A 14,871-nucleotide genomic window follows, 5' to 3' on the forward strand; every position below is an offset into this window, starting at 1 on the left:
GTCTGTGTTTTCATCCCCAGCATTCAGTACAGTGAGTAATGGAAACATGTAAGACATGAAAGACACTGTGTTTTTCTGTCAGCCCTTGTTCTCTTACTGGCATCAAAAAAGCACCTTAGATACCTAGGCCAGGAGAAGAGGTTCCAATCCAGATATCTAGCTTATGCTCTCTTCCCAGATCATGAGTTTGAGTTTCTCTTGGATTGCCTAAAAATTAAACCTCTTTCAGGTTACAGAGGCATTTATTAGAGGAGGGATAGGATATGATTGAGCAAGATGAGCGTGCTTGATCCTGATGGCTGAGGCTACCAAAGAGCCATCTCAGACCCCTGGCCTGCTTACCTCTAGGAGATGGCCAGCCTTGAATTTGTTGGGTGTGCAGAGTTTATCTGAAGCTGTAAGTTCATTGACCTTCCGAAGGTCATGGCTCTCTTCACTGGTTTTGCAGAGCGTTATGTTGTCACATTGAATATTGGCCTACCCAAAGGTCCCAGCTGCATGAGTGTGGGTATACATATGATTTGGTGACTGAGAACACTCAGCGTTCTCAGTTGGACAGTGGAATCCATGCCAGCTAGTCTAAATAGAAAGAGGTATTGGTTAGCATAAAGAATTTGTACATACAGAATTTTTGGAAGGGCCAGACAATTAAGCTTGGATCTGACATGCAGAAGCAATGCAACCAGGAGAAATGCTCAACGACACCAAAGGACTGTTTGAGCAGAAGTGCCACAGCTGCTGCTGCTTGCCACAAAGTTGGAGATCAGACAGCAGAACCTCTGGAACTTCTGCTAAGTACCTGCAGAAAAACCATATGACTGTATTTGACATGAGAGCTTCCAAATTACAGTGAGTCACTTAGGGCTTCCAAGTCTGCACGGGCATGCCTGCACAAGTGTTCTGCTGTATCACATGTGGAACTGTAGCTGCAAAGGAGTCCAAGAAATACAATCCTTAGCTTTCCAGTCTCTAGGGCACAAGAAAGCACACTAGAATGAGGTGTTGTGTGAGCTAGTCTGTGTTGTCTGCCATAGCAAATTAAAGGCTGACCATTATAGACAGACCTCATTGACCAGTGAATGTTTTTTTTGAATCTCGTGCAAATGGTTAAACTCGGTGTACTACCTATTAGGAACTTAACATGAGAACCTGTAACGTGGAACAGGGTAGTGATGATCTTTTAGATTTTCAAGTGGTGGATTTCACCTGTGCTGAATTATGTACTTTATAGATAGTCAGTTGACTCTTGAACCATGTCAGGGTTAGGGGCACTGACTCCCCCATAAAGTCAGAAATCTGTGAGCTCCTGTCTCTGCCTCAGAAACAAAGGAATTGATAAATGACTCACCCGAGGGCAGGAAGCTGAAACAGTTTGGGTAGAATCAGAATTCAAATCCTTGTTCTTTTGATATTCCACATGTTGTGATCTCTCATTGAACAAAAACTTTTCCCCACGCTTAGTTAATTTAAAGATCTGTAAAATGAAAATACAGATACTATATTTATTGAAAATATCTGCGTATAAGTGGACCTGCACGGTTCAAACCCGTGTTGGTCAAGGATCAACTGTATATGGTTTTGCATGATACCCATACATTTGCGTATTCACTCATGGAATGTTGTTATTGAGAGCAAGTATGGGCTGTTCCATGCTGTACTAGGAGCTGGTAATACAAAGGAAAGTAAGTCTGCATTCAAGAAGCTCACAGACTTGGTGTGGCAGTCTATTTCAACAGAGATGTGCAGTAAAATTAACCTGTGAAGTAAAAAAAATATAAGCGTGGCACTCCACCTTTATATATCTACTATCTGCCACATGCACCAGCATCAAGTTCCCAAATGAGAGAGATATACAGAGAGTCCAGGAAACTGCATTTTTAGCAGACTTTCCTGTTGCTTTTCTTTTTTCTTTTTATTGTAGTTAATTTACAATGTTGCATTAGTTTCAGGTGTACAGCAAAGTGAATCAGTTGTACATATATCCACTCTTCTTTAGATTCTTTTCCCGTATAGGTCATTACAGAGTATTGAGTAGAGATCCCTGTGCTGTATAGTAGCCTGTTGATTCTTTCTTTTTTCCCGGTACGCGGGCCTCTCACTGCTGTGGCCTTTCCCGTTGCGGAGCACAGGCTCCAGACGCGCAGGCTCAGCGGCCATGGCTCACGGGCTCAGCCACTCCGCGGCATGTGGGATCTTCCCGGACTGGGGCACGAACCCGCGTTCCCTGCATTGGCAGGCGGACTCTCAACCACTGCGCCACCAGGGAAGCCCGAGCCTGTTGATTCTTAAGCATTCTCTCTCGGTGAAGAACCACTGGTCTGGTGGGTCAGTAATAACCATTTTGTTTTATTGCTGTTGAAAACTTGGGCGTATGTTTCAGTTTGCAGGTTATTTCCCATTTTGTCCATTGCCTTTAAAAAGTTTAAAAAATGCATGCTTGTTTTACAGGAGCAGAGTTACCAGGGCAAGTTATCTCCATGGCAGCTTCTACTCTAGCAACCTTGGCCATCTCCATCACAGGGTATGAATCGAGCACTGAGGACCAGCCCTCTACCCAGCCTGCAGGTGACTGACGTTGTGAAGGAGTGCCTTCAAAATATTCCAGAAAATGAAATACATGTAGACTATAAAATTAAGAAAGACACTAGCACCACAAAATGCTACTTACTGGTCCTTCATTTTTCTCTCTGGTTCCTATTTTTACACTTTTTTCCTTCTCATCTTTGTTCTCATATATCGCTTTTTTCATACATATAATTATTCTTTCCTTTTTTTTTTTTTTTGCGGTACGCGAGCCTCTCACTGTTGTGGCCTCTCCCGTTTGCAGAGCATAGGCTCCGGACGCACAGGCTCAGCAGCCATGGCTCATGGGCCTAGCCGCTCCGCGGCATGTGGGATCTTCCCGGACCAGGGCACGAACCTGCGTCCCCTGCATCGGCAGGCGGACTCTCAACCACTGTGCCACCAGGGAAGCCCTCTTTTTTTTTTAATTGCTTTTCTTATTTTTCTTTTGTTATTCTCTCTCACTTTCCTTTCGTGTTATTTTCCTTTTCTTAGTGTCCTATTTACCTTTGTCCATATTTTCTCCTACTTAGTCCTTTTATTTTCCATTTCTTCTGCAACTGTCAGTTCTCCTCCATTGTTCTATTTTGCTCTGACTCTTTTTTTTTTTTTTTTTTGTGGTATGCGGGCCTCTCACTGCCGTGGCCTCTCCCGCTGCGGAGCACAGGCTCCGGACGCGCAGGCCCAGCGGCCATGGCTCACGGGCCCAGCTGCTCCGCGGCATGTGGGATCCTCCCGGACCAGGGCACGAACCCGCGACCCCTGCATCGGCAGGCGGACTCTCAACCACTGCGCCACCAGGGAAGCCCTGCTCTGACTCTTTATGTTGCTTTTTTTGTTGTTCCCTTTCTCCAGCTCTTTCTTTTGTTTTTTATTTTCCATCTTCCAGTCATTCATTTCTCGGGCATTTCTTGCTTTTCTTCTCAAAGTTTGCTTTGCATGCCTCATGCTGTTAGTATATTGACTGTTTCCCTTAAAACAGAGCCCTCTGGTTGTTCTGCATGCAAAGCTCCTCTAAGATCCAGCTGGTAGGTTTATACCAGCTTTAAAGTCACACTGTACTTGCACAGGATTCAGGAATGTAAAAGGCCTTCCCTGTCTGCCAAGAGGTCCATCAGTGCCAGAGGTTTGGGAGTTAAGGAATGTTTTTCATGAGCTATTTTTGAAGAATGGACTTCAGAGAAGTCTTGAAAGAGAGATCGGCTAAGAAAAAGACATTTGGGGCAGTAGGAAAACGTAATTTTTCTTGCATATCGAATCATGTTTTCAAAGTGGGACGGGGATGATGTTTTAGTTATGGACTTACTGTTCTTCTAAATATCTGCTACATCCACCAACGTGAAGTTTCCAAATTAGGAAGTTATTCAGAGAGTAGAGTCAAACAGAAGCATATTATAATTAGCTTGTGTTTAGCCCCAAACCCCAGGGTAGAATGTTTGTTCTGGTGAGGTGGGCTGACTTACCATGGTGCTAGTTACATCAGTAGTAAAAATACTCACAACTAATCATTTAACATTAAAAAGAAACACTAAGGAAATTATGACATAATGCTCAGAAGGCTACTGTGTGGTTACTTATGAAAATTATGAAATAACAGGGAAGGCATTGTTAGAACAAATATTTAGTGAGTACGTTCCATATGTCAGGTACTATTGTGTGTGCTAGGAAATCAGTGGAGGGGAGTGCAAGACAAGACAAGGTCTGAGCTCTCCTGGAGCTGACACTTAACTGAAGGGAGAAAGTGGGAAAGGTCATAAGTGGAGCATGATACAACTATGTAAAATATGTAAAGACAATGGGGCAAATAGGGCGTTGAGATTAGGGGTGTTCATGTTTTTTTTTTTTACCTAGACTAAGAAATATGGTATACTTTTATCATTAACTTTTTTTATGGAAGGCAAAATGTAGGTTTTAGGATCTTATGCATTTCCATCATCATGGTATATTCTGAGTAATAGTGAAATGTAATAGTAGTCACACTGTTAGAAAACAGTGCCTTGTGAAATAATTGAGTGGTGATATCCTGTATTTGAAAATTCCTCATCCCCAGCAGTCTGTCATTTTTTTTTTTTTTTTTTTGCTGTACGTGGGCCTCTCACTGTTGTGGCCTCTCCCGTTGCGGAGCACAGGCTCCGGACGCACAGGCTCAGCGGCCATGGCTCACAGGCCTAGCCGCTCCGCGGCATGTGGGATCTTCCCAGACCGGGGCACGAACCCATGTCCCCTGCATTGGCAGGTGCACTCCCAACCACTGCGCCACCAGGGAAGCCCATGTCATTTTTCATATCTAATTCTAAGAGAAAGATATGCTGCAAATCCCTGGCTGGTTCTTGTAAGAGCAGTTGGCTCCATTTAGGTAAAATGAGGCTGAAAAGCCATATTGTTTCAGAAATATATATAAATACATCTACTATAAAGTTAAAAGAAGAGGAATTTTTAAATAAAGAATTCTGTATGTTAATATTTGTTGCTTTATATGGTTTGGGTAATTTTATGGGCTAACTATAATTCTCAGTTACTTTGTCATGTGTTTTTCTTCAGTTTTTTGTCTAAATGATATATATAAAAATATAAATGGTATATATGTCATTAAAAAACTTGAACAATGTTAAGTGTATAAAGTAAAAAGTAAAACATTTCTCATACTCAACCCTACTCCCCCCAAAACTTAATTTCCTTAGATGTAAACACAGCATTAATTCTCCACACCTTTTTCATTGCATATGCAAGCATATATCCAAGTCCTTTTTTCTTTTTTAACCCAATGTAATCATACTGTCAGAATACATTTTGAAAGCTTAAACTAGGATAGCCTAGCTAATTGCTTTGTATTACTGTTTATTAATGTGGACTAATATGTGGGTGATTTTGTTTTTTTCCTTCTTCAGGGACAGAAACCATGGACAGAGGAGAACCCCCTCCAACACTGTCCTCATCTGCTTCACCCTCCTCCCCGTCACCCAACTTGGGCAGACAAAGGCCTGAAGTTGGAACATTTCTTAGAAAGAAGAAAACTAGCGATATCTACTTTGTGTCTCTCCTTTGGGCCATTGTTGGAGTCCAGATCTGGTTGAACCTGTGGATTGTACAGTTGCTACCAGTGCCTATTGCAGGTAATTGGTTAATTATGATCTTGTCTTGCCTTTGAAGACTTTTTTCTTTAACTTTTGGATTTTTATGTTTGAGATAACTTTACTGTCTTTTTTTTTTTTTTTTTTTGCGGTACGCGGGCCTCTCACTGTTGTGGCCTCTCCCGTTGCGGAGTACAGGCTCCGGACGTGCAGGCTCAGCGGCCATGGCTCACGGGCCTAGCCGCTCCGCGGCATGTGGGATCTTCCCGGACCAGGGCACGAACCCGTGTCTCCTGCATCGGCAGGCGGACTCTCAACCACTGCGCCACCAGGGAAGCCCTGTCTTTTTAAATAAAAAGGGGGAGCAGGCTGTGAGCAAGGTGGCCCCTTAAAAGTTTGTACAACTATAATTACCCTGGTCTTATTCTTGAGACCATAGAATCTTTCCTAGGACCTCTCCAGAGATTTAAAAATGCTGATGAAGGAATTGTTGAATTGGCATGTAACACTGACCTCATGGTTCAAATAGTAAAGTGTGAACTGTTAAGATTATAAGGCCAGGACTAAGGACACAAAACTCCCTTGAGTTAGGGAAATGATGGTGGTTGGGATCCATTATCTAGGGTCCAATCTTCAAGGCAACCCTCACAGATAAATAGCACTTCCTTCTAGTCCCTCCATCTTCTTCGTTGGCCTTTAACAGAAGGCTTAACCTCTATTTGAAGGGCCACCACACCGCCCACCTGCAGAGGGGTACTTTCACATTCTAGTCTGTGTGGTTCCCACTGAAGTTATGTAGTACACAGCTGTTTGTGACAGCCCTGCCCACACTCACCCTGCTTCTCTACCGAACCCCGGTAAAAGACTCAGATGTACAGAGCAGCATCGAGTAGAGAAATAGAAACAAATGAACATGTTGCCCTGCAGTGGTATTATCATGATGCATATGGAATACCTTATACTTCTCTGGTCACTAAACATCAGACATCTAAGGAAAAGAACAAAATTTGGCAAGAGCAGCTATAATAGCCGAAGAGATTAGGACATGTCAGGGGTTAGTATTCTTTACCCTGGAAGGGTAAGGCGTGAGGGGCCAAGATTGTAGTCACTGAAATCTTCATGATCAGGGTATCTTATGTTTATATAGGCTGTGAATCCCTGACCCCTTCAAGGATTAAGACTTCACAGAGAAGGAGGGATATAGGTGGGTGGGGATTGTGTGAAAATTGTCCCAATTACATGACTTTGGAATATTTTGAACTTTCTTCTCTCCCTCCTCCTTTCAAAAAAAAAAAAAAAGCAAACTGTATTTTAGCACTAGCTTTACTGTTTTAGGAAGTTATATGAAATTGAGGAACCTATTCATGTTAAAACTTTGTAATATCTATCCTTTTTATGTGTGTGTTTCTCATCTTCTTATAGTATGGCTACTCAAAAAGCTTGTTATTCACTTTGGCGTTGTGAACTTCCTGGAGAAGCGCTGCTCCACGTGGTGGCAGGTTATAGAGCACTTCCTGAAGGAGCGGCAGGAAGCCCTGGCACCGTGGCCAATTATCGGGCTTGGAAAATTCTTGTTAAAAGTTGACAGCAAGGTATTGTATTTTAAGAACTTGAGCTATTTTAATGGGGTTTATGTATTTCATTGTCTAAAATATTCCATTTTATGGTATATTGGTATTTATGTTTTATTTGTGGATAGCACATTTAATGTCTAATTCTATGATGAAATTTAGAGTTTAGAATTATGGTTTATATAAGGATGGGATAGATTTAGTTTCAGTAAGTATTGTGTTAGTATTTTTACATCTTAAAAATGGGAGACAAGGAGCACCTAGTTCAACTCTCTCATTTTATAAGGACCAAATTGAAATCTAGAGGGGTTAAGTGACTTGCCTAAAATTATATAGCCAGGTGGTGGCTCAGTTACAGTGAATATTTTTGGGAAAATTCTCATGTGTCAGATATTATGCTAAGTCTTAGGGAAAATCAGATGAATCCTGGAAAACTAGGTACAGAAGCTGTGTTTAGTGGAGAGATAGCAATCCCTTAAAATTTAGAGGCCGAGTTAGATTCAGAGGCTTAGTGGTTAAGAGCATAGGCTCTGAATTCAAACTTTGGATTCAGATCCCTTTTCTACTTATTAGCTGTGTGACCTTGGATGAGTTTCTTAACCTTTCTGTGCCTTGGTTTTCTTACCAATGCAATGAGTATAATAGCAGATATACCTCATAGAATGGTTGTGAGTGTTAAATGAGTTAATATATGTACAATTCTTAGATCAGGATCTGGTACACAGTAAGCTCTATATAAGTGTTAGGCTGTTGTTGTAATTTGGGGAGGAGAAGTGTGTACAGGATACAGTGGTAGTACTGAGCAAGAAATGACTCACTGTCGGAGAGAGGTGGGAGAGGGGAGGTTTTGCAGCAGAGGTGATGCCAGAGCAAATTTTGAAGCACAAGCAGGAGTTTATTAGGTAGACATGGCAAGAAGAGCAGGTGGATGGAGCAGTGCAAGGACACAGAGACTCCCACAGCATGAGTTCTTAGGGAACACCAGGAAAATGGCAATGGCTGGGATATGTGAAATGGCAATTAGTGGGAGGCAAGGCTGGAGGGTCAGGTAAGACTGGATCACGGAGGCCTTTTTGTGTGCCACGCTGTGCAACCTGGACTTCATCACAGGGCTAGTGACTGCTTCCTTTAACAGGTCCATCCATGACTTATGGTTGAGAAACACTGTTAGTTGAAACAAATGTAGATATAGATGAGAACAGTAACTGGAGTTCATGTGAGGGGGGAGGAAGTCGAAGGAGATGCAGGGGATACATTTTCTTACATATTGCCTGATGGTCTTCCAGAAAGTTTGCCAGTTTTAATTCCCACCACTGCAACATGTGGGAATGCCCATTTCCTTGAGCTCTTGCCAATACTGGATGTTATAGTGTAACAAAAAGTCCATTTTAGTTTTGTGAAAAGAAGTACCTCAGTGTTGTTTTAATTTGAAAATTTTAAAAATAAAAATTAGGTTGACCATCCTTTTATTTGCTTATTGTCTGTTTATATTTTTCTTTTGTAATTTGCCTGTTGTGTTCTTATTAATTTTTTTCAATTTTTTAAATAAAAAAGAATCTAAAACTTCTCACAAATTTCAACATATTTATCACATCTCCCTGATTAAGGTGAAGCTTTATCTTATTAGAGCAGATTTATCACTTCAAACTGTTTAAAGAGAGTAACTCTTACTTCAATTAATTTCTTTGTCTCAGCACTATCGGATGGGATAGAAACTGAATCCCCTTCTCAGTGTTCCCACGTACTTGTATTTGGAACCCTTCATTTAGGAAAACTCTACAGTCGTGTCAGTTGAAGTTCCAGGGGTGTCAAAAACTATTTGTTATGGAGTAGCCTTGTAACAATTTTTCATTTTTATTCTAATTTATATGTCAATCTGTCCTTCTTAAGGAAGAGAGACAGTAAAATGAATAAAACCAGCATTTTCTGTTGTATGTAATACATACCAGAATAAGTGGCTGTCTCAAACTGAATATTTAATTATAACTGATGTCAAAATTATGTTCTGTGTAGTATAATAATATATGTGGGCTCCTGCTTTGGGGAATAAATCTATTTTTCTGTTTAATTTCAATTGATTGGACCAGTGTTTTTGAAATGATCCATATACAGGAGATTGTTTTAAGTATGTGTCTAAACATGTATTGGGTGTACTTTAGGGAAAGCTCTGCAAAGAGCGTTTACAGTCACTCTGATGAAATTATGTGTCTTAGTTTTTATGCTTTTTATGTCACTAATAATGCCTTAAATCTTATGTTTACTGATTTTTAGATTATGTATACACTAATCAGCATGAGTTACTATAGTGCTAAATATTGTGAGGTGTAGATGACATAATGTTTATGTGAAAAAAAGGATATTATATATGGTAGAAAAATGTGTGCCTGAAAAATTGGAAATGTAAAGAAATGCACCAAATCTGATCAGAATCTTAGATATGTCTGCTTTTTTGCCAGGTGTTCACTGTTGCAAATGAGCACTGAAATGTTTTACTCTAGGAAATGTGAAATAAGTAGTATTATAAAGCTATAACTACAAAGGTCAGTGAAAATGTAATATATGAACATAAATTAGTTTATACAGGGACTGAAAATCCTTTTGGTGTATGATATGTGAAAAATCTTAATTATCACTTTGATCTTTGGAATTTGGTGTGAAAGTTCTAGCCTATAAGCATTCAAGTTATTTTTATGTATTTTTAATTATTGAATTGCCAACAAAGCTTGTGGTTGTCATCATTTCAATCGTGTATCTTAAACGACTACTACATTCACTTGATTTAAAAACTTTGTTAATGCATTACAATTTTTTTTTCCAGTTTTTCCTTTGTCTGAAATAATTTCCTCCTCATGCTCTCAGTGATTTTCTTTTCTTTCCTTTTCATGCTATTACTGTATTCTCTAATGATATGCCACTGTTCTTATCTTCTCTCTCTCACCTTACCCCCTATCCTCAAGCTCTGGCACTGGCTAAATAAGAAGGTAAACAAACACCCGGATTTTGGTTTTTACTGTTGAATTCTGTAACTTCCCCCCAAATCTCCGTTCTCACCCTGTTTCTGTCCATTTGTCAAACTAAGTTTTTGTTTTTAAAGTTCTAATTATAAGCTATGGAAGGTCATGAAGTATTAATATTGTCACAGTACAATTTGCTAAAAACTCAAAGCTATTTATTTAGGATGTGGATGATATCTCCTTGCTGAAGTGTGTGTAAGTTCTGTCTTGTGGTCCTTTTGTCCACTGTGATTTCCATTCCTTTTTAGCTCTGTAACGTTACCCAGTCTGATACTCTAATCTCCTTTGTTGTGTGACAGCACATTAGGCAGAAGTTACTAAAAAGGAAAGAGAACTTGTTATGGCTACTTTTTCTATAAATAACACAGTAATTTTTTAAAAATATAAATTTGTGAAATATTTGTCTGATTCTCTTGGCTGGTAATGTTATGTTGTCCTTTTTAATAACTAGTCTTCCAAAATTTTATTTTTATCTTTAAAAAAAATGTAGTCATGGCCTATGATACCTGATTTTATGTATTTCCCAAAGTGTGTGGTATCTGTGGTCAATGCCTCACATGATCAGCATGGAATTTTCAATAACTTCAATAAAGGCTAATGCAGGTATATTAGGAGTGCTATATCTCTGATATATTGTCCACATACAGTAGTTCTGACTTAATATCATCAGATCCCTAGGGCAGATAGCAAAACATGACATCATTCATGTGCATTGTCTGTTTTTCTTTGCGGTACGCGGGCCTCTCACTGCTGTGGCCTCTCCCGTTGCAGAGCACAGGCTCCGGACGCGCAGGCTCAGCGGCCATGGCTCAGGGGCCCAGCCACCCCACGGCACGTGGGATCTTCCCAGACCCGGGCACGAATCCCGTGTCTCCTGCATCGGCAGGCGGACTCTCAGCCACTGCGCCACCAGGGAAGCCCATGTGTATTGTCTTTAAACACAATAAGACCTTAAAAATCTTCAGTGAAAAAAAAAAAAAAATCTTCAGTGAAAATATAGCAGGCCTTAAGAAAGATGTGGTACCTCTTGGAAATAGATCAAAATGTGACTCTTGGGTGTAAAGATTAGGGTTTCATTCTTTCTGTTGAAACAAGAAAGGGGAGACTCTTGACAATGCTTACACTTTTAAACGTTGGATTGAAAATAAGAAGTGTGTGAAATAAATAAATACACATACCACCACCACTACACACACACAAACACACATACACAAATGGCTATGTATACCTCCACTCTCTAAAAAACTGGTATGAGTAAATGAGTTCAATCCTTGGCAAATGATAGTGCTGCAAATACAAGTTACATTTTCTTACTTTGATTAAAGTAGGTGATTTTATATATTTCCCCAATTTGTGTATATTGAAATGAAATTGTCCTCTAGAGATGAGAGAAAGGAGATTTAAAGTCATTAGGTTCAGGGACTTCCCTGGCGGTCCAGTGGTTGAGACTTCGCCTTCCAGTGCAGGGGGTGTGGGTTCAATCCCTGGTTGGGGAGCTAAGATCCCACATGCCTCACGGCCAAAAAACGGAAAGATAAACCAGAAGCAATATTGTAACCCATTCAATAAAGACTTTAGAAAAAAAATAAAGTCATAGGTTCACTCTGATTTAACCTTTGGTGACTAAATGATTTAGGTTACCTAATTCATAGCTGACTAGTTGTGAGTTAGTTTTAAAAGATTGCTAAGAGATCAGGTAACTTTTTCCTTTTCTTTGGTGATTCCATGTAGTGTAGGTAAAGCATTGGTGTAGAGTAGGAGTAACTGCTCTAAGTTCTGAGGAAAGCATGTAAATAAGTTGAGGTCTGTTTTGTTACATTTCATCCAAGGTCAGAAAATTTGCAGCATTGGGTATTGGTGTTCCAAGTTCAAGTGGAGTGAATTAGAGAGTAATTCAAGAGAAGTGAGGGTGAGAGACACGTCTACGCTATGATTAATTGAAATGTAACTGTTTCTTAAGACTTAATTGTTTTATTTCTTAGTATTTATTATTTGCACTAAGACTATGAGAATTTGGTTAAAAAAAACAAAGCAAAATAAAAACCTCCAGGTCCAGAATAACGAAATAGAAAACTCAGTAGTGGAATGACACTTCCTTCATAGTTTGATAAATAGGGCCAGTTTCAGAGTGTCTTTTGGTATAACTATAAATTTACTGCCATTGCTACATTTTTTTAAAAAAATGCTTGCCCTTCATTTATTCTTGAAACATTAAGAATGTTGTTTTAAAATTACTCCCCTTCCACTTTTAGAAAATAAAGCTTAAAATCTGAAATAATTTCTCTTGGTGTGGAAGGCTGGGAAAGTTACTAGACGACTGTGCAGTTTCCAAGAGCAGGGCAGGGTTTGACAGGTGGTGTGATTCCCTTTGCCTAAAGCAGACCACAGAACAGGATGAGCCCCACGGGACAGCGCCACTGGCATTTCTTTACAAATTCTCTCCTCCTTCCTCTTCCCCTTCCCCCTTGCTTCCTCTGACCATGTTTCTCTTTCTGTGTCTATCAGTTGCTGTTTCCTTATGAGTCTTGTTCCATTCACTCGTTCAGGGGGTTCTTTTCCTCCATAAGTTTTCTATCCATTTTGTTCCTCTCGATTGGTCCTTAGTTCTTCACATTTTTAAGTCTTTCCTGTCTCTCTTTCCCACTCTTTGTGCTCTCTTTTGCTTTTGCTGTCTTCCTTTTCGTCGTGTTTTCTCACCTTATATCTTAGCTGGCTGTAATGTGAATAGAACCACCACCCCCCGCCCCAACTTTTTTGCTTATGTATTGAACTTCTTAAACGACTTGATTTACAGGCATACCTCAGAGATATTGCGGTTGCATTCCAGACTACCCCAGTAGAGTGAATATTGCAAATAAAGCAAGTCACATGATTTTCTTTGGGTTCCCAGTGCATATAAAATTTGTTTACACTATACTGTAGTCTATTAAGTGTGTAGTAGCATTATGTCTAAAAAACTGTAAACTTTAATTAAAAATACATTATTGCTAAAAAATGCTATCATCTAGGCCTTCAGTGAGTTGTAGTAGTAACATCAAAGATCATTGATCACAAATCACCATGGCAAATACCATAAAAAAAAGTTTGAAATACTGGGTGAATTACCAAAATGTGATACAGAGACACAAAATAAGCAAATACTTTTGGAAAAAATGGTGCCAATAGACTTACTCGATGTAGGGTGGCCACAAACCTTCACTTTGTAAAAAAAAAAAAAAAACACATTATCTGCAAAACACAGTAAATTGGAAACGAGGAAAATAAAACAAAGTCTGCCTGTATTTTAAATTTTGAATGAAACATCTAACCCTCAGTATTATCTCTTGAAAATAAATCTTTATTTAGGTGCCTCTTATTCCAAGCCTTAGGTATAGGCTTGTGATAGGAAAATTCTACCCTGGCTTAAAAACAAAATTTGAGTTCTGTAATGTTGTACATAATGTGTTTGTGAATATTCCACGTTTTATATGTTAAAAATACCCAGACATAAATTTAGATATTCATATTTTCCAAATAAAACATCATTTATGTTAACATATTTCAGGATATGACTTTTCTAAAAAAAATTGAGGTTCCTAAGTTATTTTCAGAAATCATAACTTGTGAATACAAATCTGGTCTTAATTCTGAAATTATTTTATTTATCTTGCCTAGTCAAATATGTATTAACTGAGCTTTTACCACATGCCGTGCACTGTTAGGTTTTGGAGATACAAAGAATAGTAATGCAACACTAGCTCTTTCCTCAGGAAACTGTATCAAGAACTAGATGTAGAGTTAGTTTCTGATTGTGAAACTTTTCAGTTTCATTGGTTTCAGAATTTACATTCAAAATATGACCTCTGACCTTCCATATCTTAGAAACCTGTTATTACTTTTTTTAATCTCTGCATTGTCTTTGATGCTTTAGTAGCATGCACTGAAAATTAACTCTTCCGTTTGAAGCTGTAATTGCCAAGATAAAAGATGCACTTTTTATCTTTGAGTTCACTGTAGCATTGATCTCTTAATGACAGTGTGCTTCATGAAAGATAAGGAGATGCAAGCTTATAATCACTGAGTAGAAAATAAATGTTTTAGAAGGCATGTTGTTTTAACCACCATTTTTTTGCTCTTGGATGTTTAACTCACTGTTTGGAGAACATAATTCATATTTAAATTAAGAGTAACTTATTCAGCAATGCTCATGTTGGAGCTGAGGGGTGCAATGTGGTATTTCAGTCATCAGTCTGATTGTATTTTTGAAATGTTAAATGGTAGCTTTGCAGGAATTCTAGAAATCTATCAGAATTTTATAATCTCAAAACAAAAATTTTTATAAATGTAGGATTATTTGTGATTGTGAAAGATGAGAGAATTATACTCAAAATAGAACATCAGGTAGCATTTAGGGAAAGCATAATTTTAATTATTGATTAAGGAATAACCATTACTTTAATGGTTATTCTTTATTTACAGTCAATTACAATTTGTCATAAAGCTTATGTTTTAAAAAGAATAGAAATGTCAAGTGGAATATTAGATTTTTAAAAGTATTTTATTATGAAATATTTCAAATATAAAAAGATAAGAGCACCCACATGCGTATCTTCCAGCATGACAAAATATTACCTATACAGTTGAAGCCTATTGTGTACCCCTCCCTGCTGGTGC

General features: G+C 38.9%; 1 protein-coding gene across 2 annotated transcripts in view; it reads left to right on the forward strand.

Moving 5' to 3' along the window:
• Positions 1 to 14,871, forward strand: part of TMEM245 (transmembrane protein 245) — a 104,646-nt gene that overhangs the window by 20,599 nt on the left and 69,176 nt on the right. Inside the window, exons 4-7 of one of the 2 annotated variants that reach the window (XM_067040994.1) lie at positions 2,449 to 2,565; positions 5,451 to 5,675; positions 7,056 to 7,225; positions 10,162 to 10,185. In XM_067040994.1, the coding sequence (XP_066897095.1) occupies positions 2,449 to 2,565; positions 5,451 to 5,675; positions 7,056 to 7,225; positions 10,162 to 10,185 (536 nt within the window). The remainder of the gene's footprint in view (positions 1 to 2,448; positions 2,566 to 5,450; positions 5,676 to 7,055; positions 7,226 to 10,161; positions 10,186 to 14,871) is intronic. The other variant, XM_067040995.1, reaches the window with a different exon arrangement.

The sequence above is a fragment of the Kogia breviceps genome, chromosome 8 (genome assembly GCF_026419965.1).
Source record: "Kogia breviceps isolate mKogBre1 chromosome 8, mKogBre1 haplotype 1, whole genome shotgun sequence".
Taxonomy (NCBI): Eukaryota; Metazoa; Chordata; class Mammalia; order Artiodactyla; family Physeteridae; genus Kogia; species Kogia breviceps.